This window comes from Acanthochromis polyacanthus, chromosome 1 (genome assembly GCF_021347895.1).
Source record: "Acanthochromis polyacanthus isolate Apoly-LR-REF ecotype Palm Island chromosome 1, KAUST_Apoly_ChrSc, whole genome shotgun sequence".
Lineage (NCBI taxonomy): Eukaryota > Metazoa > Chordata > Actinopteri > Pomacentridae > Acanthochromis > Acanthochromis polyacanthus.
The window spans coordinates 36,646,988-36,671,641 of NC_067113.1; the positions used below are offsets into that span (position 1 = coordinate 36,646,988).

The 24,654-nt window shown below is 43.4% G+C and overlaps 1 protein-coding gene across 1 annotated transcript in view; it reads left to right on the plus strand.

Annotated features, from left to right (window-relative positions):
* The window catches only part of akap6 (A kinase (PRKA) anchor protein 6), a 176,834-nt gene that overhangs the window by 36,521 nt on the left and 115,659 nt on the right, over positions 1–24,654 (plus strand). The window contains exons 11-13 of the mRNA XM_051947550.1: positions 9,808–9,930; positions 17,631–17,727; positions 19,496–19,698. Of these exons, the coding sequence (XP_051803510.1) occupies positions 9,808–9,930; positions 17,631–17,727; positions 19,496–19,698 (423 nt within the window). The remainder of the gene's footprint in view (positions 1–9,807; positions 9,931–17,630; positions 17,728–19,495; positions 19,699–24,654) is intronic.

Here is a 24,654-nt window from a genome sequence, read left to right on the forward strand (position 1 = left end):
TGCGGTGTCTGTGTGTTGCCGTGGTCACATGATGACACATGGTGGAGGCTCTGCGGTCACGTGTGTGCGTGTTGGAGGCTCTATGGTCACGTGTGTGCGTGTTGGAGGCTCTGTGGTCACGTGTGTGCGTGTTGGAGGCTCTGTGGTCACGTGTGTGCGTGTTGGAGGCTCTGTGGTCACGTGTGTGCGTGTTGGAGGCTCTGTGGTCACGTGTGTGCGTGTTGGAGGCTCTATGGTCACGTGTGTGCGTGTTGGAGGCTATATGGTCACGTGTGTGCGTGTTGGGGGCTCTGTGGTCACGTGTGTGCGTGTTGGGGGCTCTGTGGTCACGTGTGTGCGTGTTGGAGGCTCTATGGTCACGTGTGCGTGTTGGAGGCTCTATGGTCACGTGTGCGTGTTGGAGGCTCTGTGGTCACGTGTGCGTGTTGGAGGCTCTGTGGTCACGTGTGTGCGTGGTGGAGGCTCTGCGGTCACGTGTGTGCGTGTTGGAGGCTCTATGGTCACGTGTGCGTGTTGGAGGCTCTGCGGTCACGTGTGTGCGTGTTGGAGACTCTGCGGTCACGTGTGTGCGTGGTGGAGGCTCTGCGGTCACGTGTGTGCGTGTTGGAGGCTCTGGGGTCACGTGTGTGCGTGTTGGAGGCTCTGCGGTCACGTGTGTGCGTGTTGGCGGCTCTGAGGTCACGTGTGTGCGTGTTGGAGGCTCTGCGGTCACGTGTGTGCGTGGTGGAGGCTCTGCGGTCACGTGTGTGCGTGTTGGAGGCTCTGCGGTCACGTGTGTGCGTGTTCGAGGCTCTGCGGTCACGTGTGTGCGTGTTGGAGGCTCTGCGGTCACGTGTGTGCGTGTTGGAGGCTCTATGGTCACGTGTGCGTGTTGGCGGCTCTGAGGTCACGTGTGTGCGTGTTGGCGGCTCTGAGGTCACGTGTGTGCGTGTTGGAGGCTCTGCGGTCACGTGTGTGCGTGGTGGAGGCTCTGCGGTCACGTGTGTGCGTGTTGGAGGCTCTGCGGTCACGTGTGTGCGTGGTGGAGGCTCTGCGGTCACGTGTGTGCGTGTTGGAGGCTCTGTGGTCACGTGTGTGCGTGGTGGAGGCTCTATGGTCACGTGTGCGTGTTGGCGGCTCTGCGGTCACGTGTGTGCGTGGTGGAGGCTCTGCGGTCACGTGTGTGCGTGTTGGAGGCTCTGCGGTCACGTGTGTGCGTGTTGGAGGCTCTGCGGTCACGTGTGTGCGTGTTGGAGGCTCTGCGGTCACGTGTGTGCGTGTTGGAGGCTCTGCGGTCACGTGTGTGCGTGTTGGAGGCTCTATGGTCACGTGTGTGCGTGGTGGAGGCTCTATGGTCACGTGTGTGTGTTGGAGGCTCTGTGGTCACGTGTGTGCGTGGTGGAGGCTCTATGGTCACGTGTGTGCGTGGTGGAGGCTCTATGGTCACGTGTGTGTGTTGGAGGCTCTGCGGTCACGTGTGTGCGTGTTGGAGGCTCTATGGTCACGTGTGCGTGTTGGAGGCTCTGCGGTCACGTGTGTGCGTGGTGGAGGCTCTATGGTCACGTGTGCGTGTTGGAGGCTCTGTGGTCACGTGTGTGCGTGGTGGAGGCTCTATGGTCACGTGTGCGTGTTGGAGGCTCTATGGTCACGTGTGTGCGTGGTGGAGGCTCTATGGTCACGTGTGTGTGTTGGAGGCTCTATGGTCACGTGTGTGTGGTGGAGGCTCTGCGGTCACGTGTGCGTGTTGGAGGCTCTGCGGTCACGTGTGTGCGTGGTGGAGGCTCTGTGGTCACGTGTGTGTGTTGGAGGCTCTGCGGTCACGTGTGTGCGTGTTGGCGGCTCTGCGGCATGCCGGCCGATGGAGAGCTGCAGGAGACGAGTCCCATCGACATCGTCTGATTGTCCCGGCAGGAGGCTGGAACGCCGACAGACCAAATCATCTTGTTTCTGTTTCTGCAGATAAACACAGACTCTCCTTTACTGAGATCATTGCTGCTGCTGATAAATCCAGACATCCACTCAGATGCTGAATAAAAAGGTTTAGAACCAGAGTTCTGCTCAGCACTCAGATGGAAGACGACTTTCAGTCCAAACCTCAGCAGACGTGTTTAATCTGTGGATCAGACCGATAAAGAACCGTGTTGCATGGTAAATCTGCTGAAGTTTGGTTCTTTACTAGCCATAAAATGTACAAAACCCATTCCCATGAAACTAGCGATAGCGACCAGCTAGGCGGTTAGCAGGTTAGCTGGTTAGCTGGTTAGCTGGATAACTGGCTGAGCAGGAGACCCATAAACAGGACCGGGTTTGGTTCCAGCTCACTCCTTCGCTGCAGGTCTTCCCCCATTCTCCTCTCTACTGTCCTGTCTGTCTCTCTATGAACCAATCTAACAAAAGAAAAATAACTTTAAAAAACTGTCAGCCATGTTGGGGAATTAATGGAGTTGCCCTGTGGTTATGAGTCAGTAGGGTTGGGGGTAGTAGGGGTAGTATTGTTAGTAGGTTCATGGTTTTATGGTTAGTAGGGTTAACTCTAACCCTGTGGTTTATGTTTACTGTAGGAAACAGTGGAAGAAGATGGAAACAAAATCAGCTGTTGCCACAAAAACAAAACAAAAAAGTCGAGACTGGACAAACTCTTATTGTGAAAATTGAGTTCTGCTGAATTATTTCCGTTAACGGTCTCTGATGTGAAACTTTAAAATGTGAATGAAAACAGAAACACAGTTCAACATGAACCACAGGAGAACATGGAGGAAATGTTTGGAGAACATCAGGAAATATCAACGCTCTAGTTAAACAGAAGGAGATCTTTAGAGAACGTTCTTCTGTCTCTACAAGGACTAAAACTACCTGCTGGAAACGTTGCTAGAACTTTGCAAAACATTTTCAGAATGTTTTTAAAATGAAGATATTTCAGTTCTTGGAATATTTCTTCTAGTGACAATTTATTCATTCAAGCTTTAAAATCAAAGATCACAACCTTCAGGAGAACTTTTAAAGGTTCTAATATACGGTTTTAATAAACAAACAGAAACCATCGCTCTTTCTTTCTCTCTCTTTCTTTCTCTCTTTCCAGACTCAGATTTCTACTAATCTAAACCTGAACTAAATGAAGTCAGCAGCTTCGGTCCGTTCCGTCGTCAGAAATCAGCAGCTCAGGCTCCATGTTTTCTATTAAAAGTGCTTTTAATGAATTTCTAATCCACTTCCTTCCCTCCAGTTGTGTCATTTCGTCCCAGCAGTGACTCCTTCACGTCTTCGCTATAATAACTTTAGCTGCTGTTTAAATTAGCTGCTCACCTCCATCCCCCCAGAATGTTTGTGGACGTCTGCAGAGAATTCATCATTTCAGCTTTGGTTCTGGTCTTCAGCAGCTGCTGAGAAGTTCCTCCACAGACTGTTGGTTCATTAAACAGCAGCTCCTGAGGCCTCCAGCTAACCATGAGCTCACCGCTAACAGCTAGCTTGTCTGTTTATGGACGGAGTCGGTTTATCAGGGAATACTCAGACCACTTTCAGAAAGTGTATTTTCAAGTTTATTCCTGGAAGAATGTGTTTAATAATCTCAACATTAATTTAAAAATGTAAATAGGCTAAAAAGTACCAAAACATCAAGTAAAGTAAAAGTTTCTGAAGAAATAACAACTATGCTGTGAATCCATTCAAATGTGAATTAAAACTAGAGAAAAAAATCATTAATTTAAGATGATAAAATCCCTTCATTACAGAGAATAACTTAAAATGAACCGCCTGTAAGAACTAGAGGTAATTATTTTATTAAACTTTTTTTAGTTGTTGGAAACTACAGGTTTTGTTTTTGTCTTCTTCTGCTCACATGTAGATCGCACGTAGATCACACGTAGATCACACGTAGATCACACGTAGATCACACGTAGATCACATGTTTAAAGTAGCAGAACCTTCAGTGTAGATGCTGATCTGCAGATGGAAGTTGAAGGCAGCAGCAGAACTTAGACGTAGATGGTGCTGTTCTCTGATTATCCTTGTGTTCCTCTGGAGAACTTGTTGAGGGCAGCAGTAGAACCTCTAGTGTAGATGCTGCTGATCTGGAGATAGAAGTTGTTGAGGGCGGCAGCAGCTCTTCAGCTCCATGCCGTGTTTGATGGAATCAGAGCTGCTCTGTAACGTATTAATCTGGAGGCTGAGCGTCTGTCGGGAGTTCCAGTCTGAATCCATCAGCGTCGTCCTTCAGAAGCTGTCAGCTGCAGTAATTATCTGCTGAAGCTGAGATCAGATCAGTTCAGGCTCCCAGAAGACCTCCAGTCCCTCTGGAGCTCCACTGGTTCACATCAAAGCAGCTGGAAGCAGCCCAGTGCATGCTGGTCCGTTCCCAGCAGCGCCACCAGTAACACCAGTACAGAGTCGTCTTCTACTTTGCTCCTTTCTCATGTTCTCTTCATCAGCTTCTTGTTTCTCTCTTCACTCCTTCATCCTTTGTTCTTTTTCTTTCTCTTTCTCTCTCCTTTAATTTCCTTTTTCTGCTCCTCTTTTAAATTCTTTCATCTGCTTTTCTTTCTATTTTCTTCTTTTCCTTCACAGTCACCATCTTTCCTGTTTCCTTCCTTTCTTTCTTCCTTTCTTCCTTCCTTCCTTCCCAGTCACCATCTTTCCTGTTTCCTTTCCTCCATCGTCCTCCATCCATCCATCCTCCTTCTCCTCTGGTCTCATCAATACTTTTGATTTCATCTCTCGTCCTCTGGGTGAAGCTGAGATGGACGGAATCATATCGATGTGTTTTTATTTTCTGAAGGGTCATGATTCTAATTAACATACTGCAGCTCAATCAGTCAACGCTTCCAACAAACACACACTGAAACACACACTACAGACCTACACACACACACACACACACACACACACACACACACACACACACACACACACACACACACACACACACACACACACACACACACACACTCACTCTCTCTCTCTCTCTCTCTCTCTCTCTCTCAGGTATTCAGCTGAGCTAAAGTTTCATCCATAACGTCCGTGTTTACCATCAGTCTGAAGTTTCAGTGACTCCTTTAAAGCTGCTGTCCGGAGTTTCCGTTTGTTTTCAATTTATGTATCATTTTTTAACAAAGCTTAAATGTGTTAGTCTAGTTCGATACTATAATATAAAGTTAGAATAACGCGATATGAAAATTTATTCCTGAGCTCCGCCTTCCTCTCATAGACCCCCATGTTATTCCAAAAAGCGCCGGTCGCTGCCGACCAATCAAGTTCGAGCTTCAGCTTTGTCATGCTGTCAATCAACGGTTACGCGCACAGCAAGCAAGCCCATGCAGAGGTGGGCGAGCTACGCACTACGCAACCGCACGCACATTTGTTTTGCTTGTGGAGGAGAGAGCATCAGGGATCAGCAACTTCCAGAAAAGTTACCAATCCCACGGCTAGTCAGGCCAAGAGGCTGCAGGACGTTTTTTGGCTCGGGGTGCTCGCGTCACTCCCCGACCACGGCCTCCATAGCCCGCCTGACGGCTTCGTTTAGATGCCCGACCTCTGGAGGAAGATGTTGGGGCGTCTGGGACATACTCTTCTTCAGAGGAGTCATGCAATTCTGAACTCTAGATAGAAATAAATAAACAATGTAACACATATACACGCGTAAATGCACTAAGTTTGATAAACAACGTCATCCAGAGGGATACACGAGTGTAATCACATATTGAAACTTTACTCGTTCGTCCTAGCAGATTCATGTTATTTTGGTATTAGGACAAGTTAGACTCAATGCAGCATTCTAACGTAATTCCTTTATTATTTACTAAATGTACTAAATGTAGAAGAGGGGAAAACAGCAAAACAGGCGAGATGCTGCAGCACTCCTCTCATGTACTCCACGCGTGCACAAATAAAGGGGTGAAATCAGAGGGAGGGACCAACAGCTTTAACTCTTAATTTTCTCTGATGGAACCATTGAAACATGAATCTTTGTCACTGAAACAATCAAGAATTTTGGTTCTTTTATGGATTTATTAAAGATTTTCTGGACACATGGATGATGAATATACAAACAGGAACTTGAATTATCAGGTTTGAGGATGTGAAACGTTGTTTTAATCAGGTTTTCTTAGTTTCATGACCTCTTAGATTCTCCTGAGTGATTCCAGTCGACCACAGCTGCTGACTCTGATCCAGTTTAAATAGAACCATCAGATCCACTCATTAGACCCAAAGTCTATGGGAGAAAGTCTGAGGAGCTCAGCAAAGATCTGAAGAAGAAAGTCACTGACTTGAACTCAAACGTTGCCTCAGTTGATGCACAAATTGACTGATGAACAGCCTAAACTGACTGAAGAGATGTCTACATGGACATAAATTCATCCAACTATTGTCCTACTAAAACATGTCTAAAATAATTAAAAACTGTCCACAAAGTAAATGGAATAATGTAGAGGGAGGATCACCTCCACGTTCTTCAGGAAAACCTAAAACCATCAGCAGAAGGTTGATCTTGGACACAGTTGGATGTTTCAACCAGACAATGAGTCCAAACACACATCAGACGTGGTAAAGAAATGGTTCCATCAGGCTGGAATGAAGGTTCTAGAATGAAGGTTCTAGACTGGTCTCCCCAAAGTCCTGACTTAGACCCATCAAGAACCTGAAGAACCAAGTCAGAAAGACCGCAGATGGAGGTGAACAGCACTAGAACTGGTACAGTTCAGCTCCTTTTGTGGTCTTTCTGACTCAGACTAGAGTCAGGTAAATTGATAGATACCGCCACCTCCATGCCTGGTGGTAGGTATAGAGTCCAGAGGAGTTGAAGATAAACCAGCAGATTGAAACCAAAAGAACGGAAACGCGGAGGAAATGGACAAATTTAACTGAATCTTAACATTTGTTTGTTTATGATCCAGCAGATTTTTATAAATCTATGAAGGAACCAAAGCACAGGATTGTGATAAAGATTCATGTGTTTAAGTGATTCCTTTAGAGTTCTCGGAGTCACTGGAAACTCAGACTAACATGATAAACATAGACTTTATTCTGGTTAATATCGGACGCTGTGATTGGCCGCTCGGAGCCTTCAGCAGATGGAGTGGTTTCTGTTGGTTCTTCTCGACTTGTTTCTCCAGACTTCAGCTTTCCATGTTGCTCTCTGTGAATAAAAACAACACAGAGTGTATAAAATATTAGCAGATCACAGCTCCACTTGTTATTCAGACGATGTTCCAGGTGTGCTCAGAATGAGTTCAGCTTTATGTAAATCTCAGCGCTCTGGTTCTGGTTGGTTCTTTGTAGCTGGATTGGATCCAACATTCAGGTCTCAGCTCTGACCTCAGGATGTTCAGAGCTTCTCTCTGTGGAGCAGCTCAGCCTGCAAAGCTCCGACTCCTCACTGCCGAGTAGAGATACATCAGATATTACCGACTGGAGGAGGACATAACAAACACCAACAATAAGAGGCTGGAACGTTCTGGACCACAGTCACCACATCTGAAATAACATCTGAATAACTGCTGATTTAACAAGACCTCCAGGTCCTTCAAGTCCATAGAGGCAGGTCCAGATTCATCACTTTTTAATGGACTTTTTCAGAACTTCATCAGTCCAGCAGATAGAACCACGACATTTAGGAGGAGAAACATGTCTGGGTTCTGGGAAAAACTGCAATGAAGATGACTAAAAAAGCTGGAAAATCACCACAAAAAGACACAAAATCTGCACTAGAAGAAGCAAAATGACCACAAAGAACCATCTGGTTCTGAGCCTGCAGTAACTTCATCAATGATCTGAGCTCTACCTTCAGATTTCCTTGAAGTCCATAGAGCAGAACATCCCCTGGAGAAAGTTCTAGAGTAGACCTACCTATATATGTCCTATATTATCCTATAGGATCCCATAATAATGATCTATAATGATAGTTGTGATCTATAATAAACTGTATTGATCCTTTAATTTGTGGCTGATATTTCACTGGAGGTCAGTAGAACAGAGGAATGAGGAGGATCTCCATCAGCAGGTGTTTCACAGGTGGATGTTTAGCTTTAAGTGACTGTAAGGTTGTGTGTTGAATTAAACTCCTCAGTGAGAACTCGACTGTCTGGTTTTGTACGTTCTAGCTGCAGGAACAGGTTAATGAGAGAATCTGAGGGTGTCTCATTTCCTCTGAGGTCTTTATTCGAGTTCTTCTTCTCGGTAAAGAGTTGATGTGCAGCAGAAACGTCCGTCGTCTCTCCGTTTAGCTTCTTCTGTAAAGACTTTAACAAACAAAGCTGCTGCTTTCATCTTCTTCTGCTCTGTTCCTCCTCCTTCACCTCCACTGTCTCTCTCATGAGAAGCTTTCTTTGTTCTCCTGAGCAGTGAAGTGGATTCAGCAGAAATCAATGAGGATCAGAGCAGCTTCCAGAGGATCCTCCTGATCTGAGGAGAGCAGCTCTAATGTCCATCATTAAACATGACTTTAGCTTTAAAAGTGTCATTCCAGCTCAGATTCATCTTCTGCTCCGTTCCTGTCAGCAGTGCTGCTGGTGGCCACTAGGTGGCAGTACGTCTCCATGGAGACTCGGGTCTCTCATTCTGCTGTTTTCTTCTTCTGTCTTTATCTGATGAAGGACAAACTGATGGAAACATGTTCAGCTCATTTAAAACCTCCATCTCTCCCTGCCCCCTCCTCCTAGCCTTTATTTGTCTTTCTCTTCTTCTTCTCCTCTTTTTTCTCCGTCGTTTGTTTTCTTCTTCTTCTCTTTTTCATGCGTCTTTTGTTTCCTCTTTTTTCTCTTCTTTGATATTTTCCCTCCATCCTTTGTTGTCAGAAACCTGCTCTTTATGTTTTTCTGTCATTTTATTCTTTACCATTTTCAGTTTTATTTTTTATTTTCCTCTTTGTTTATTCAGATCTTTTGTATTTTTATTATTTCTGTTCTTTTTTCTATGTTTTTATTTCTTTTCCTTTTATTTGACCATCTCTTCTTTTCTTTCTCCACCGTTTCTTCAGATATTTTCCTCCTCCATCTGTTGGTTTCAGGTTTTCTCTTCATCTCTCATTCTCTCCTGCTTCTGTTTATCAGTTTGTTTTATTCCACTCGTCTGTCTTCATGTCTCTTCCTTCCTCTTCCTCTTTCCACTGTTTGATTCATACGTTCTCCTGTATTTTCCTCTTTCTGTCTCACAGATCCTCCTGTTCTTTTGAATTTATTTTCAGGTTTTGTTCTCATCTCTGACTCCTTCTCTCGTGTTTTTCAGTCTTTTATTCTCTCTGTCCATTTCTTCCTGTCTCTGCCTTCTTTCTATTCTCTCCTCCTCTGTTTTCCTTCCTGTTTAAATGTCTCTTTTTACCTTTTATTCCTCCTCGTTCTGTTTCCTGTTGGTCCACCTCTCCTGCTGTATTTTCCACCTCTTTCATTTATTCCTCAGTTTAAATATCTCTTTTTGTTTCTGATTCTTTCCCGTCTTAGTTTTTCAGTCTTTTTATTCTACCTATCCTTGTATTTATACCTCTGCGTTCCACTGTTTGAGTCATATGTTCTCTATTTTCTCTCTGTTTTTGACTCCTGTTTTCCTTTTATTCCTCCTCTTTCTGTTTGCAGTGTTTTCCTCTTTTATTCCTCTATCTAAATGCCTCTTTCTGTTTCTGTTTGCAGTGTTTTCCTCTCGTATCTATCAGATTGTGTTTACCTGTGTGGTCCGGAGGGTTTGCTGTGTTTTTGTTCTTTGTGTCCTTGAATTAATTCGTGTCGTCTCTGATCCGGCGTCCAGCGTTGTGTTTGGACTCTCTGGTTGTGATGTGACTCCAGCAGCTTCTCCTTTCTGGTTTTGCTGGTTTTATTGTGACGCTCTGAACTCTGTCCCCAGCGTCTGGTGCGGCAGTTAGACGGCTTCATCTCGTGGCTGCAGGAGGCTCTGGACAGCACCGAGAACTGGACCCAGCCCAGACAGGACCTGGACAGCCTGAGGGTTTACCTGGACACACACCTGGTGAGAACACACACACACTGCAGCCCTCCTTTCACCTGTCAGGATCAGGTTTTACTTCAGTCTGACTGAACACCAGAACCAACGACGGGTTTAAAACCACCAGAAGACCTCCATTAGTCCACCAGAAAACTGGAAGACTTCAACTTTCTGGTGGTTGGAGAACAAATAACTCATGTCATCAGGAAAAGGAACCAGAGATAAGGTTAAAATGTTTAATATTTCATCAATATTTCTTCATTCACATTTGAAAAATGAGCCAAGAATAAAGATGTGCATCAGATTCAATAGAACCAAAAAGAGAACAGAGGATCTAGATGTTGGAGATGCATCCAGCATGGTGGAACATCTTCTGCTGATGATGAGCAGAGTAGAGAGGAGACATAGAGATAGAACATCTACAGGATGAGGAGATCATAGGAGCTTCAGGAGAAACCAGCTGGAGCTTCTGGAAGACGTTTCTAGAAACATCCTCCAGAACCTCGAGTTAGTTTCTCCTGGAGCTCCTACCATCACCAGGACCTGGATGACTGAGAACCTCCACAGAAGTCTGAGGAGACATCAGTAGTTCAGAGTTTAACATCTGAGGAGACATGGAGAAAGAAAAACATCTACAGGATGAGGAGACAAAACGACCATAAAGCTTTCCTTGAACTGAAATTTCAATTATTTCTTCATCGTCAAAGTTTTTCAGTAAATTCTGTCGTCATGTTGGGTTCTGAATCAGTTTTTTTTGTAGAACAATAATCTATACTGCAGATGAAAATATAAACCTGAAATTCTTCTAGACATTTATTTAATTACATCGTTTTTCATTTATTTTGCACATTTCATGTTGATCTGTAGCTGCTGGGACACATTTCAATCAGCAGATCCTGAGTCATCACTGAATAAAGGAATGGAGCTTCAGGTCACCTGAGCTCAGGTGTGGCTGTAGGTTAAAGGTCAGAGGTCACTTCCTGTTCTGCTTCACAGAGGGATGATGGGAAATCAACCCTGGACTGGAAACAAACTGAATCTGTCGTCTTTCATCCTGATTCTGTGTTTGTGTTCCAGGTGGTGTTTGTCGTCCTGCTTTCTTTCTTGTCCCATTTTAGTCCTTTATTTCATGCCCTCTGTTCTCCTTTTATCTCCTCGTTCTTTATTCCAACACACGGAAAAAGCATGGAATAAAACACGAAATAAAGTACGGAATAAAACACGGAATGAAACAGAATAAAAACACGAAATAAAACACAAAATAAAGTATGGAATCAAACACGGAATGAAACAGAATAAAAACACGAAATAAAGCACGAAATAAAACACGGAATAAAGTACGGAATCAAACACGGAATCAAACAGAATAAAAACACGAAATAAAACACGGAATAAAACACGAAATAAAGTACGGAATCAAATACGGAATAAAGTACGGAATAAAAACACGAAATAAAGCGCGGAATAAAACACGGAATAAAACACGAAATAAAACACGGAATAAAGTACAGAATAAAACGGAATGAAACAGAATAAAAACACGAAATAAAACATGGAATAAACAGAAGAAAATAGAATAAAACACGGAATAAAACTCTGATAACCAATCGTGTTCAGATCAGTGCAGCTACAAGAAACGCAATTACTCACAATGTTTATGGCAAACATATGGACAACACACACACACACACACACACACACACACACACACACACACACACACACACACACACACACACACACACACACACACACACACACACACCAGTGTAGAACCGACACCTCAGCAGAGATTGTATTAGCATATAAGAGTACAAATGCAAACACGTATACACACACACAGACATTTGCATACATTTGCATGTTCCTAGACAGATTTCCAAATCAGCCTCTCCCATCCGTCCCTGCAGAACAGCATCACACACTCGGCTGTTATCAGGATACACTCTTTATTTCTGCTGGATCTGTGTGTGTGTGTGTGAGTGTGTTTGTTTGTGGATTTGTTTACACGTGTCGACTTTGTTGTGGTTGCCAGCAGCGCTAGCGTTAGCGGCGGTTAGCGGCCCTTAATTGGCGCGTCTCGTTAAATAAAGCAGAGAGGATGAAAAAGCATCGCTAATAGGACTTTGAACTGATAGCATGTTAGCGTGTGTGTGTCTGTCGATAGTCACACCGCACTTTGTACTCATTAGTGTGTGTTGCTGGGGATAATTGTGTGTGTGTTTTGTTGATTAGTGCAGACTGAAGGCAGCTGCTTTTATTCCACGTCTTCTTATTTCAGAGGAAACGATGTGAACTCTAGAAAACAGCCGCTAATGAAAGGACGTTTCCTCTACGGTCACAGGTTCCAGTAAAACCTTCCAGGATTGGTCAGGACTAAAGACAGAACTTCAGTCAGGTTCCTCTTCTCTGACCTCAAAGATGCACAAGTTTAATCTACGGATGAGAAGAAAAAGATTCATCATCATGTCGACCATCAGAATAATGTCTACAGCTTGATCTAAGATCTCAGCCATGAGTTCTCACTGCTGATGTAGAATCTGAGGAACAGAATCTGGTTCCTTTTGACGTATAAACAACAGAAAATATTAAAATGAAACAGCTGGAGTCCTGAAACAAACCAGCAGAAGGACCGGTAGAAGAACCAGTAGAAGGACCAAGAGAAGGACCAGTAGAAGGACCGGTAGAAAAACCAGCAGAAGGACCAAGAGAAGGACCGGTAGACGAACCAGTAGAAGGACCGGTAGAAGAACCAACAGAAGGACCAAGAGAAGGACCAGCAGAAGGACCGGTAGAAGGACCAGGAGAAGAACCAGTAGAAGGACCGGTAGAAGAACCAACAGAAGGACCAAGAGAAGGACCAGCAGAAGGACCGGTAGAAGGACCAGGAGAAGAACCAGTAGAAGGACCAAGAGAAGGACCGGTAGAAGAACCAGCAGAAGGACCGGTAGAAGAACCAGCAGAAGGACTAAGAGAAGGACCAGTAGAAGGACCGGTAGAAGAACCAGCAGAAGGACCGGTAGAAGAACCAGCAGAAGGACCAGTAGAAGGACCGGTAGAAGAACCAGCAGAAGGACTAAGAGAAGGACCAGTAGAAGGACCGGTAGAAGAACCAGCAGAAGGACCAGTGGAAGGACCGGTAGAAGAACCAGCAGAAGAACCAGTAGAAGAACCAGCAGAAGGACCGGTAGAAGAATCAGTAGAAGAACCAGCAGAAGGACCAGTAGAAGGACCAGTAGAAGAACCAGTAGAAGAACCAGCAGAAGGACCGGTAGAAGAATCAGTAGAAGAACCAGCAGAAGGACCAGTAGAAGAACCAGCAGAAGGACCGGTAGAAGAATCAGTAGAAGAACCAGCAGAAGGACCAGTAGAAGGACCAGTAGAAGAACCAGCAGAAGGACCGGTAGAAGAACCAGCAGAAGGACCAGTGGAAGAACCAGCAGAAGGACCAGTAGAAGGACCGGTAGAAGAATCAGTAGAAGAACCAGCAGAAGGACCAGTAGAAGGACCAGTAGAAGGACCAGTAGAAGAACCAGCAGAAGGACCGGTAGAAGAACCAGCAGAAGGACCAGTAGAAGGACCAGCAGAAGAACCAGCAGAAGGACCAGTAGAAGGACCAGGAGACATATCAGTCTGTTACACAGAAACACACACTGAGCTCCAGGCAGCTGAACTTTTGGTCCAGCAGGTGTGTGTTATTTTGTGTGTGTGTGTGTGTGTGTGTGTGTGTGTGTGTGTGTGTGTGTGTGTGTGTGTGTGTGTGTGTGGTCAGGTGCTGGCTATACTTGTGGGGACCAAATGTCCCCACAACTGTAGGAAAACCGAAAACTATGTCACTTGTGGGGACCTCATTTTGGTCCCCACAAGTTTAAACAGTGTTTTCTTGGCCATGTTGTTGTTACTGAAAAAAGTAAAAGTGCAAAAACGTTTCTTTCGGGTTAGCCATTGTTTTGGTCTGGGTTAGGGTTAGGGTTATATATGAATGGGAGTCAATGGTATGTCCCCACGGGGATATAAGAACCAGATGTGTGTGCGTGTGTGTGTGTGTGTGTGTTGTAGTGCGTGTGTGCGTGTGTTTTAGGGCACGTGGGTCTTTCCGGAACCCAGAGGAGATCAGAGGGAACACACACACTCAGACACAAACACAGGCTGCTCTGTGAGACATCCAATGAAAGGTCTATTGATCTGGTCTGATGGGCGATCAACCACTGAATCCATTATAGCAGGAGAGAGAGAGGGAGGGAGAATACACAACTGCAACAACACAACTACAACAACACAACTGCAACAACACAACTACAATGACACGGACGACAATAAGTTAACTTCGGAAGTGGAGCTGCTGCTAGCATACCTGAGCATGCTGTTAGCGGTTATTAGTGGCTGTTTTAATGCTAAGTATTACATGAGAGACTCTGTTAGCAAAGCAAAGCATGTATTAGCATGTTAGCACTGCAGCTATGCTAGCAGCTAACATGAACGAGTTTCTGACACGTTTGATGTCATCGTTACTGGAGGAAATAAATTAATATCAGCTGTTTGTAACATGATGGAGAGCCATAGGTCTGAGGGTACAAGAGGAGGAAAGAAAACGAGAGGATTGAAGATTAAAGAAAGGATGGAGGGATGAAGATTAAAGAGAAGATAGAGTGATGGAGGGATAAAGAGGCAATAAAGAGAAGATGGAGGGATGAGAGGAAGGTGAGAGGTGGTATGAGGAGCAGCAGAGTGAAGATGAAATCTGAGGAACCAGCTCTTATTGGTTCTTCTAAAGCTGAGGAGCTTCTGATGGACCTTCGGGGATCCAGGTGAACCTCATCTGCTCCTGGGTTGGAATCTGATCATGGTTATTCCAGAGATGCTGTGATCGCATCAGGACTTGCTCTCAATGTCAAACCTCAAAGTCACGGCAGCGCTAATGTGAGCGCTAAATGACATTAGCTCGGCTCTCCGGGCTAATATGCTAATGCTAACGGCTAATCTGATCAGTGGACCTGCTCGACGTTCAGGTGGATCAGAAACCCTCAGAGGGACTTCAGCTTGGAGGAGGTCCAGACCACACTGAAGTTAAACCATTTACCGCCTCAGGAAATCAGGGTTTAAAGGTTGTTTAGTTTAATTCTAACGGAGCCAGAGTCTTTATCGCTTTAACAGCGTTTTTATTTCCATTAATTAATTTATTTACCTAGCATTTTTTAAATTGAGCTAAAAGGCATTTTTTAATTGGCTGTCCAGAAACAAGAGTAAAAAGTAAAGATCTGATAGTTTAATAATCTGTTTTCCTGTGTGCTTAGTTAGTGCTTACTGCAGTTTGCTTCACCTAAAGAAATCTGTTTTTGAACTTTTTAAAGATTCACATGTAACGTAAAATTCCTAAAAAGCATTAAATTAAGTATTTGAACCATTTAGTAAGTTAAAAAGTGCAAATTTAATAAGGTAATTAAAACAGACTGAACCAACAAGACAAAAGGTGAGAAAGGAAGGTAAAATTTATAGTAAAGTAGATTTAAAAAAACAGAAATGAAGAGAAGAAAGTGCAGTCAGACTGTAGAATGTAGCTGATTATATAGATCACATCTGGTTATTCTGTTTTCTGACCGTTTCTTCACTTCCACACATAAATACACGTTAATATTACTATGAATACACGTCCTACAGATATATGGTTGCCTCCTCTTCCCTCCTGCCGTCTCAGAGCTGCTCTGCATGTCTTATCTGCTGTGATTGATGGTCGGCTGTTCTACTCTTATCGATTCTATGCTCTCCATATATTAAAGGCAGGAAACTGAAATACGATGGCTCTCTGATAGCCGGCTAATCTGCTCAGCCTAATTCATTCCAACGCGAGCGGCTCAGACAGTCACGCTGTGTTTTCTGAGCCTCATAGATGTATTTTATGTTTATTAGCTGTGAGGTATTTCAGCAGCTTATCTGGAAATTAAGTGGGGCAGAGTGGCCGCCGAGTCTGTAAAACGACTCAATCAGCCGTGAGATTTGGAGTAATTTACGACGTTTGCAGGCAGTAATGATTGGGAATGCAGACAGTGGTGTTGTGTTTGGATAATGTTGATGTATGAACGGGTTTTTAGGAGTGCAGGGACGACATGGAGCCCATGGTTCCATCTCCCCGCTCATATTTTACCATTTGTCTGTGAAATGTGATGTGTAGAGACCAGGGTTGGTGGATCTGCTCACATCGTTTAAAGCTGTAGAGAACTGAGCAGAAAGTAACGCCTCGGATACCTGCTTTAGCTTCCTGTCTGGTCATGTGACCTCCTCACCTGCACATCCAGGTAGTAACAGCTGTTCAGGAACATTTACAGTCGACATGTGGATTATCGACGTTCCTGAGCTCACATTAGTTCTTTATTAACAGAAGCTTCATCAGAACATTTGCTGCTTTTCTCTTTTGTGATTTTTTTTTTTAAAATCACTGAAACTGAACAGAATTTAGTTCTTCCATCTCAAACCTTTAACTTTCTGATTTGCTTGAAACATATTAATCAGAAACAATGAATATTTCAGCAGGTTATTTCATCTGTTTGAGCAACAACATCTCAGAAACTATTAAAGATAAAAACGTGAAACTGATCCAGGATCTGTAATGTTGGACAATAGATCATAATTTCTGGTTATAGAGGAAGTAAAATGTGATAAAAAGTCTTCATAAAACATCCCATTTGACACGATGAAGAATTTTTAAAAATCTTCTTTCTTCAGGTGGATCTTTCACGTTTGAAACTTTATTTTATCTGTATTCAGACATTTTAAAGGAACAAACTGCTGCTGTTGTTTCTCTTAAAGCTCTTTTCCAGATCTTGTTATCCACACTAACAGGTAGAAGTCAACATATGGATTCAACGTCTAAGAAGAAGTTAGACGTAAATCAGAAAATGGCAGCTTCAGTTCATTCTTTCATTTATTTATTCTGAGGTCAAGGAGATAAAATATGCATCAACCAAAGAATAAAATAAGATTAGTGTGTTACGGTTTGTGGTGTGAGAACCCAGGCACAGACACCAACAGACCGGCTCAGAGGTTATAATGAAAAAAAGGGGTTTTATTGTCAAAATCAAAAACTACTATAAACCAAAACTTAGACTGAGGAGGCACTACGAAGACCAAGCAGAAACACACAAAAGAGCTATTGGGTTGTACTCACTCCTTGCTGAAACAATATTACTAAAACCAAGCTGAAGTCCATTCAAAATTACCGAGTCCAAAGGTAAGGAGCAACAGAGTCCTAAGGGGCAAATCCGCAAACGAGAGTCCAAAACTGAAGTATCCAGAAGGCTGGTCGGGGACGACATGTGGGTAGTCAAACCAAATGCTCCAGCAAACACTGAAGGGAGCAGAGGGCTCTTATACAGAGGAGGGAAGCAGGTGAACAGAATTGTCTGATTACTCCCAGCTGAAGCTCATGCAGCACTCAGTGGTAATTCAGAGGGCGAGCGGCCGGGAGAGAGAGAGAGACAGGACGGGATCACAGGGCAGCAGCTGGAATGGAATCCTGACACAGTGCTGTAAAGTGACCTCCCCTCAGATGTTCTAATGATCTTTCACAGCTTCTAGGACCAGCAGCAGGTCCCATCTTATCAGAAGATCTGACTCTGATCATCTACAGGTTGTTTCCATCAGTTGGTGTCTCTGAAGCTTCAGACCTGGACCTAAAACCAGATCGTCTCCTTCAACCGTCTCTGATCTTCATGTCTTTCTGTTTTTAGAGCTTCAAGCTGAACGTGGACAGTCACAGCGTTCTGAAGGAGAACATCATGGAGGACGGGAAGGAGCTGCTGGCCGTCATCACCTCCAACCAATCAGGTAGCTCCATCACCTCCAACCAGTCAGATAGCTCCATCACCTCCAACCAGTCAGATAGCTCCATCTACTCCAACCAATCAGGTAGCTCCATCACCTCCAACCAATCAGGTAGCTCACTCACCTCCAACCAGTCAGATAGCTCCATCACCTCCAACCAATCAGGTAGCTCACTCACCTCCAACCAATCAGATAGCTCCATCTACTCCAACCAGTCAGATAGCTCCATCACCTCCAACCAATCAGATAGCTCCATCTACTCCAACCAGTCAGATAGCTCCATCACCTCCAACCAGTCAGATAGCTCCATCTACTCCAACCAATCAGGTAGCTCCATCACCTCCAACCAATCAGGTAGCTCACTCACCTCCAACCAGTCAGATAGCTCCATCACCTCCAACCAATCAGGTAGCTCACTCACCTCCAACCAGTCAGATAGCTCCATCACCTCCAACCAATCAGATAGCTCCATCTACTCCAACCAATCAGGTAGCTCCATCACCTCCAACCAATCAGGTAGCTCCATCACCTCCAACCAATCAGGTAGCTCCATCACCTCCAACCAATCAGGTAGCTCCATCACCTCCAACCAATCAGGTAGCTCCATCACCTCCAACCAATCAGATAGCTCCATCTACTCCAACCAGTCAGATAGCTCCATCACCTCCAACCAGTCAGATAGCTCCATCACCTCCAACCAGTCAGATAGCTCACTCACCTCCAACCAGTCAGATAGCTCCATCTACTCCAACCAGTCAGATAGCTCCATCTACTCCAACCAATCAGGTAGCTCCATCACCTCCAACCAATCAGGTAGCTCACTCACCTCCAACCAATCCAGTATCTTCTAACAGTTGGAGGTGTTTTCACTCCTGAGCTCACCCACTGGTTTCACTTTTAGCTTCTGTTACCTTTAGTTTTCAGTCGATCTTTAGCTTTTATTCGATCTTTAGTTTTCAGTCGATCTTTAGTTTTCAGTCGATCTTTAGCTTTTATTCGATCTTTAGTTTTCAGTCGATCTTTAGTTTTCAGTCGATCTTTAGCTTTTATTCGATCTTTAGTTTTCAGTCGATCTTTAGTTTTTATTCGATCTTTAGTTTTTATTCGATCTTTAGTTTTCAGTCGATCTTTAGTTTTCAGTCGATCTTTAGTTTTTATTCGATCTTTAGTTTTTATTCGATCTTTAGTTTTCAGTCGATCTTTAGTTTTCAGTCGATCTTTAGTTTTCAGTCGATCTTTAGTTTTCAGTCGATCTTTAGTTTTTATTCGATCTTTAGTTTTCAGTCGATCTTTAGTTTTTATTCGATCTTTAGTTTTCAGTCGATCTTTAGTTTTCAGTCGATCTTTAGTTTTCAGTCGATCTTTAGTTTTCAGTCGATCTTTGGTTTTCAGTCGATCTTTAGTTTTTATTCGATCTTTAGTTTTCAGTCGATCTTTAGTTTTTATTCGATCTTTAGTTTTCAGTCGATCTTTAGTTTTCAGTCGATCTTTAGTTTTCAGTCGATCTTTAGTTTTCAGTCGATCTTTGGTTTTCAGTCAGATTGAAAGTCACTGTTTTCTAAAGTTTGCTTTTGTTTTCCTTCTCTGTTTCCACTCTAAATGAAGAAGCAACTCTGTAGAACCAGCAGCTTCACTTCAAACCAACTTCCAAACTGATCATTATTTTTCTGTCTTTATGACCTTCTGGAAGTTCGTCTAGTTGAACTTGACTCTCAGGTTTTTCTAGTTTTAAATCTTCTTCCTGTCCATCCTGGTGCTCCTTGCCCTGCAGGTCTGAAGGAAATCCTCCAGATGGTTTCCAGCCAATGGGATCAGCTCCAGCGGCAGATCCGGCGCCAACACAGCTGGATGCTCCGCGCTCTCCGCTGCATTCAGGCTCGCCTCTTCTACTCCAGCCAATCACACGAGCCCTTCGCCACACTGGGGGACCCGTCGGCCAATCAGAAGCCTCCGTGCTCGGCGGACGGCCTGAAGGTAAATACTGGACGAGGTTTTTATTCTGAGCTCAACTCCGAAGCTTCCAGAGATTCTGATCATCTGCACTCTGGTTTTTATTCTGAGTTCATCTCCTCCATTTCCTGATGGAGATCCCTAATCATCCGTAGTTCACACTAAAACATACACACACACTAAAACACACACACACAACCTAAAGCACACTAAAACACACACCCTTACCCATCATCCTTTGCTCTATTGGCTGCCAGTTGTCGTTGCTCGGCTCTCATGGGTGCTGGTTGATTGGCGCTGGTTAATTGGAGCTGGTTAATTAGCGCTGGTTGACTGGTGCTGGTTGACTGGTGCTGGTTAATTGGCTGAACTCAGTTAAATATTTTGGAAGAGCTGACAAAGAACAAAATAAAGTTTAATGAGATCAGAGACTCTTTGAGAGGATGTGAACCTCCATCAGGTGGTCCAGCGGTTCTTATGTTCCGTTTATCTCCAATTGTTCACACATTGTCAGCTTTATTGATTGATTATTGATTATCTGAGACTGAATCCGATCATGGAGGTTCTTCTCAGCCTCACCTTACTGTAGTTTTCATCTGTTTGCTCTTTTCTTTCTCTCTTTCTTCCTCCTTGGTTCTTTCTTCTGTTTTCTGGATCTAAACTTGGTTCATTTTCCTGAATGTCTCATGATGTGTTCAAGGACCGTGGAAAAGCTGAACGTCTGTTTCTATCTATAGATAGTTGTTACGGTTACTGGGTGATCAGTGAAAATAATTCAATTCTGCTGGTTTTGGGGTTCAGAGGTTTAATCCTTCTCTACAAGTTCTTCCATCAAGTCCTCAGCTGGTTTCTTCTATTATTTCCTGTTTCCTTTCTTACTTCCTGTTTCCTCTCTTACTTCCTGTTTCCTGTTAAGACTGTTTGTAATCAGAGCAGCAGCTGATCAGTCAACATAAAATGCCGTGATAGAGGATGGATGGACAGATAGATGGATGATAGTGTGAGATCAGTCAACAGTTGACGCCATTAGCAGCTCTGAGTGTGTAAATGTGTGTGTGTCCATTATTTGGAATCCATGTTAGTGTGTGTGTGTGTGTGCTAATGCATTAATGTGTGTGTCCATTATGTGTCTGTGGGCTGCACATTACCATTCCATTCATTTTCTGAGTGTCTCTGCACTTAAAGCTTTGATCCGTAAAACATCCAAACAACAACCTGAAGAGTGAAGCAGCAGAATTATTACGATTCAATACAAACATGTTTAGATGATTCTCTCCATGAACGAGGACTAACCAGACTAACTCTGAAGAACCAGACGAACTGAAGAACCAGACTACCTGATGGACCAGACCTGCAGATCCTCCATCAGATGGTTTTAGTTCGGCTCCACGTGATGCTACACTTATTCGAGATTCAACTTATTTAAGACAAGTGGAATAAAATGACCATTAGGAGGAGATGAGCTGAAGTAAGAAGAAGAAAAACATTCAGAGGGATTCAATATTTTAATAAATCTGAAAAGCTGCTGTAACTTCAGAAGGTACCGACAGGACTGGATGTCGGGAACAAAGGACGTTCTGAGGCGTTCTCACTGTTCAGTTTGGTTTCAGTCCTGTTTATTTTTATTTTTATTTTCATTTGCTGTGAAAGAAAAGTCAAAGTTTTCAGTGTTTGGAACCAAACTGAAGTCAGAGTTTGGGTTCACTGAGACGCTTTTCAATTTAAAGATGATTCAGAGCTGAGGTTATTGAAGTCCAGCTCAGGACTGTAGAAGTTCACTGGTTGGTCCACATGTTCTCATCCATCAACAAAAGGAGATGTTTCTCCAGGACATAAATCAGAGTCCGTTTAAAGTCCTGGTCAGGTTCTCTGAGCTGCTTCACTGAGAATCTGTGTGTTGGAGGTTTTTATGGTGAGGTTTGTTCCAACTGAGGATCTACAACAGGTTCCTCTAAAGTTCAACGTCAGAAACATCGTAGTTCTGCAGGTCTGAATGATGGCGGCTGGTTGTTGTAGAGCTCCAGTTTAAATCTCAGGAGATCTTCACAAACCTGTCAGATGTTCAGCTCCTGGTTCACACAGATCTTCTTCACAGGATTTATTGTAGGAGAAGATATCAGCTGAACTCTGAGGCTTTATTCTACTTTGTTCCTGATGTGATGCAGCTCTTCATGCGGCTCCATGCGCTGCTCTGCAGCCTCCTGTTTCTGCATGAAGCAGCAGTTCCAGAGGAACGGCGACGAGGCTGCAGAGGATTCAGTGTTTTGCTCTGGTTCTGTAGCGTTCAGCATCACCGAGATGGAGGAAATAAAGCAGGCTGAGCTGTGTTCATTATCTGCTGCAGCTCTTTAATGACAATCAGATGCTCCATCTAATTACAGCCGCAGACAGGAGCTGAGACTGAAGGTCACTCAAGGGCAGCAGGTTCCTGTTGATGGAGCTAACGGAGCTAACAGCAGCTACAATAGAGCAGAATAGAATAGGATAGAACAGGTTTTTATTGTCACTGTCACAAAAAAAACCTATGAAAATCAGTATAGCTGTATAGCAGCAATAAAAGATAAACTACATAAATATTAACAATATTAAACACAGATTAAAAATAAACACAACGCAGAGACAAAAGCAAATATGGACCAGAGATATGAAGAATTTATAACCTTAAATATTGTAATTAAACATAAATTGCATGTGTGGATATTTGGTATTAGCATTCAACGGGGAGGGAGCAGACATTTGACAGCATCTAACAGCGGCTAGCAGCAGCTAAAATCAACTATTAGCGGCTAACAGCAGCTAACAGCATCTAAAAGCAGCTAACAGCGGCTATTAGCAGCTAACAGCAGCAGTCCAGGACTGGTTTTCTGCTGTTCTTCTGTGTTTTTAGCGCTGCAGTTGTGAGTTTCTGCTCGTGTGTGTTTCTGGGTGTTTAAATGAACGTAACCTTGACTAAAGGGCAAAATAAAGGGCAAATTGGAATAAATTTATCAAATTACGAAGTCTCGTATAATATTTATAACCGGCAGATCCACTATTCATTACAAAAGATTAAATACCAACTTGTATCAATAATTCATCCTCTTAATCTTCATTCTTAGTGCAATTAGGAGCAGAAGCAAACGACATATTTCACAGCAGCTCTGAGATGTTCTCATGTAATTTAGTGAATGTGGCTGCATCTCTTCAGGCTGCAGAATATTTAAGCTAATAGAAGACATTTATCTAAACGCAGCATCGTCTTAATAACAGCAGCTCTCAGAATATTATTGCATTACTGAACTTCATGTGACTCAAACAGAAGAGCTGCAGAAATAAACAGAACAAACCTGAAGAACATGAAATAAATAAATAAAACTGCAGGAATGAAACTCAAACGACGAGTTTCTGCTTCGTCTGTTTCACTTCATTCAGGTTTTATCTTAAAGACACAAAGTTCAGTAAACAGAATTCAGACTCATCTTTTCAGCAGGTTTGGTTCACAGGATTGTTGATAAACCAAATATGAGATTTTTATCATAAATTCAGTTCATAAATCCATGCTACTAAAACTGAATAATAGTAATATTAGATGATTATTTAAAATATAGCAGTCCTGTTTGTTTACCTTTCTTTACTGGTATTTTCAGGATGTTTTTATTTTTCCTGAAAAACATTTTATTTTTCTAAATCCTTAATCTTTCCTGCTCCAGTTCTGGATCATCTGCAGATTTTAGAGAAACTTTGGGACTTTTTCTCTGCTTCAGAAACATTTTAAATCCTAAAAGGTCACATCAGGAGTCTGTATGTTAAGTTTTAGGAATAAAAAATTAATTCCTAACAAGTATAAAAGTTGTTCCCTTTAAAGTTCCCTCACCTGTCCGTGAACTCAGGATGAGTCACATGACCTCCTCAGGTACAGAAGGGGCAGGTCACATTGTTGTGTTATTGTTGTGTTGTTCAGTCGATTGTGTAACTCTGGAAGTGTTGTTCATGTTGGATTCAGAGTCGGTTCAATATTTTGTCCTTCATCACTTCACCTGTGTTGGTTCATGGCTGATGCAGTCACCATGGCAACAGCAGGCGTGGTGTGATGTCACTAAATGTGCCTCCATACAGTCTCCTGGTGCTCGTCTGTCTGTCTGTCTGTCTGTCTGTCTGTCTGTCTGTCTGTCTGTCTGTCTGTCTGTCTGTCTGTCTGTCTGTCTGTCTGTCTGTCTGTCTGTCTGTCTATCTATCTATATCTTCAGTCTTATTGTCTCATCTTTACCTGAATCCCTGCATCTCTCCTCCATCACCCAGCTCCTCCTCTTCTCTTTATTCCCTCCTCCATCCCTCCATCTCCTGTTTCTCCTCGTCTGTTCGTGGATCTTGAGAGTTTCTCTTCATATAAATGTCAGGAAATATCAGAGCTGAGGTGGATTATGGACGAGGAGATCCACTGATAGCAGCAAATAGAACAGAGACGGAACCAGGGATTAGGAACACACACACACACACACACACACACACACACACACACACACACACACACACACACACACACACTGTGATACCAGAATATTGTGTTGTGTGTCTTCAGCTGTGTTAATGTGTGTGTGTGTGTGTGTGTGTGTGTGTGTTACAGTGTGTGTGTGTGTGTATTGTGTGTGTGTTGTCAGGGCGAGCGAACGGACAGAGAGAGAGTAGAAGGTGTTTAATACGAGTGTGAAAGCAGGTAATATTTAACAGCTTAGTAGGATTTGTCTGTCACATTACAGAGGATTGGAGGAAACACACACACACACACACACACACACACACACACACACACACACACACACACACACACACACACACAGTAACTCTCTGGATGGATTTTTGGGTGTTTGAATGTTTTCAGCTGAATCTGATTCTTTGTTTTTTTTTAAACTGTTTTCATGTTCTAAATTTTAAATCTGAGAGAACAAAGCGTTTCCATGATTTCTCAGTAAATTTCTGCTGTGAGGAATAAATGAGAATCTT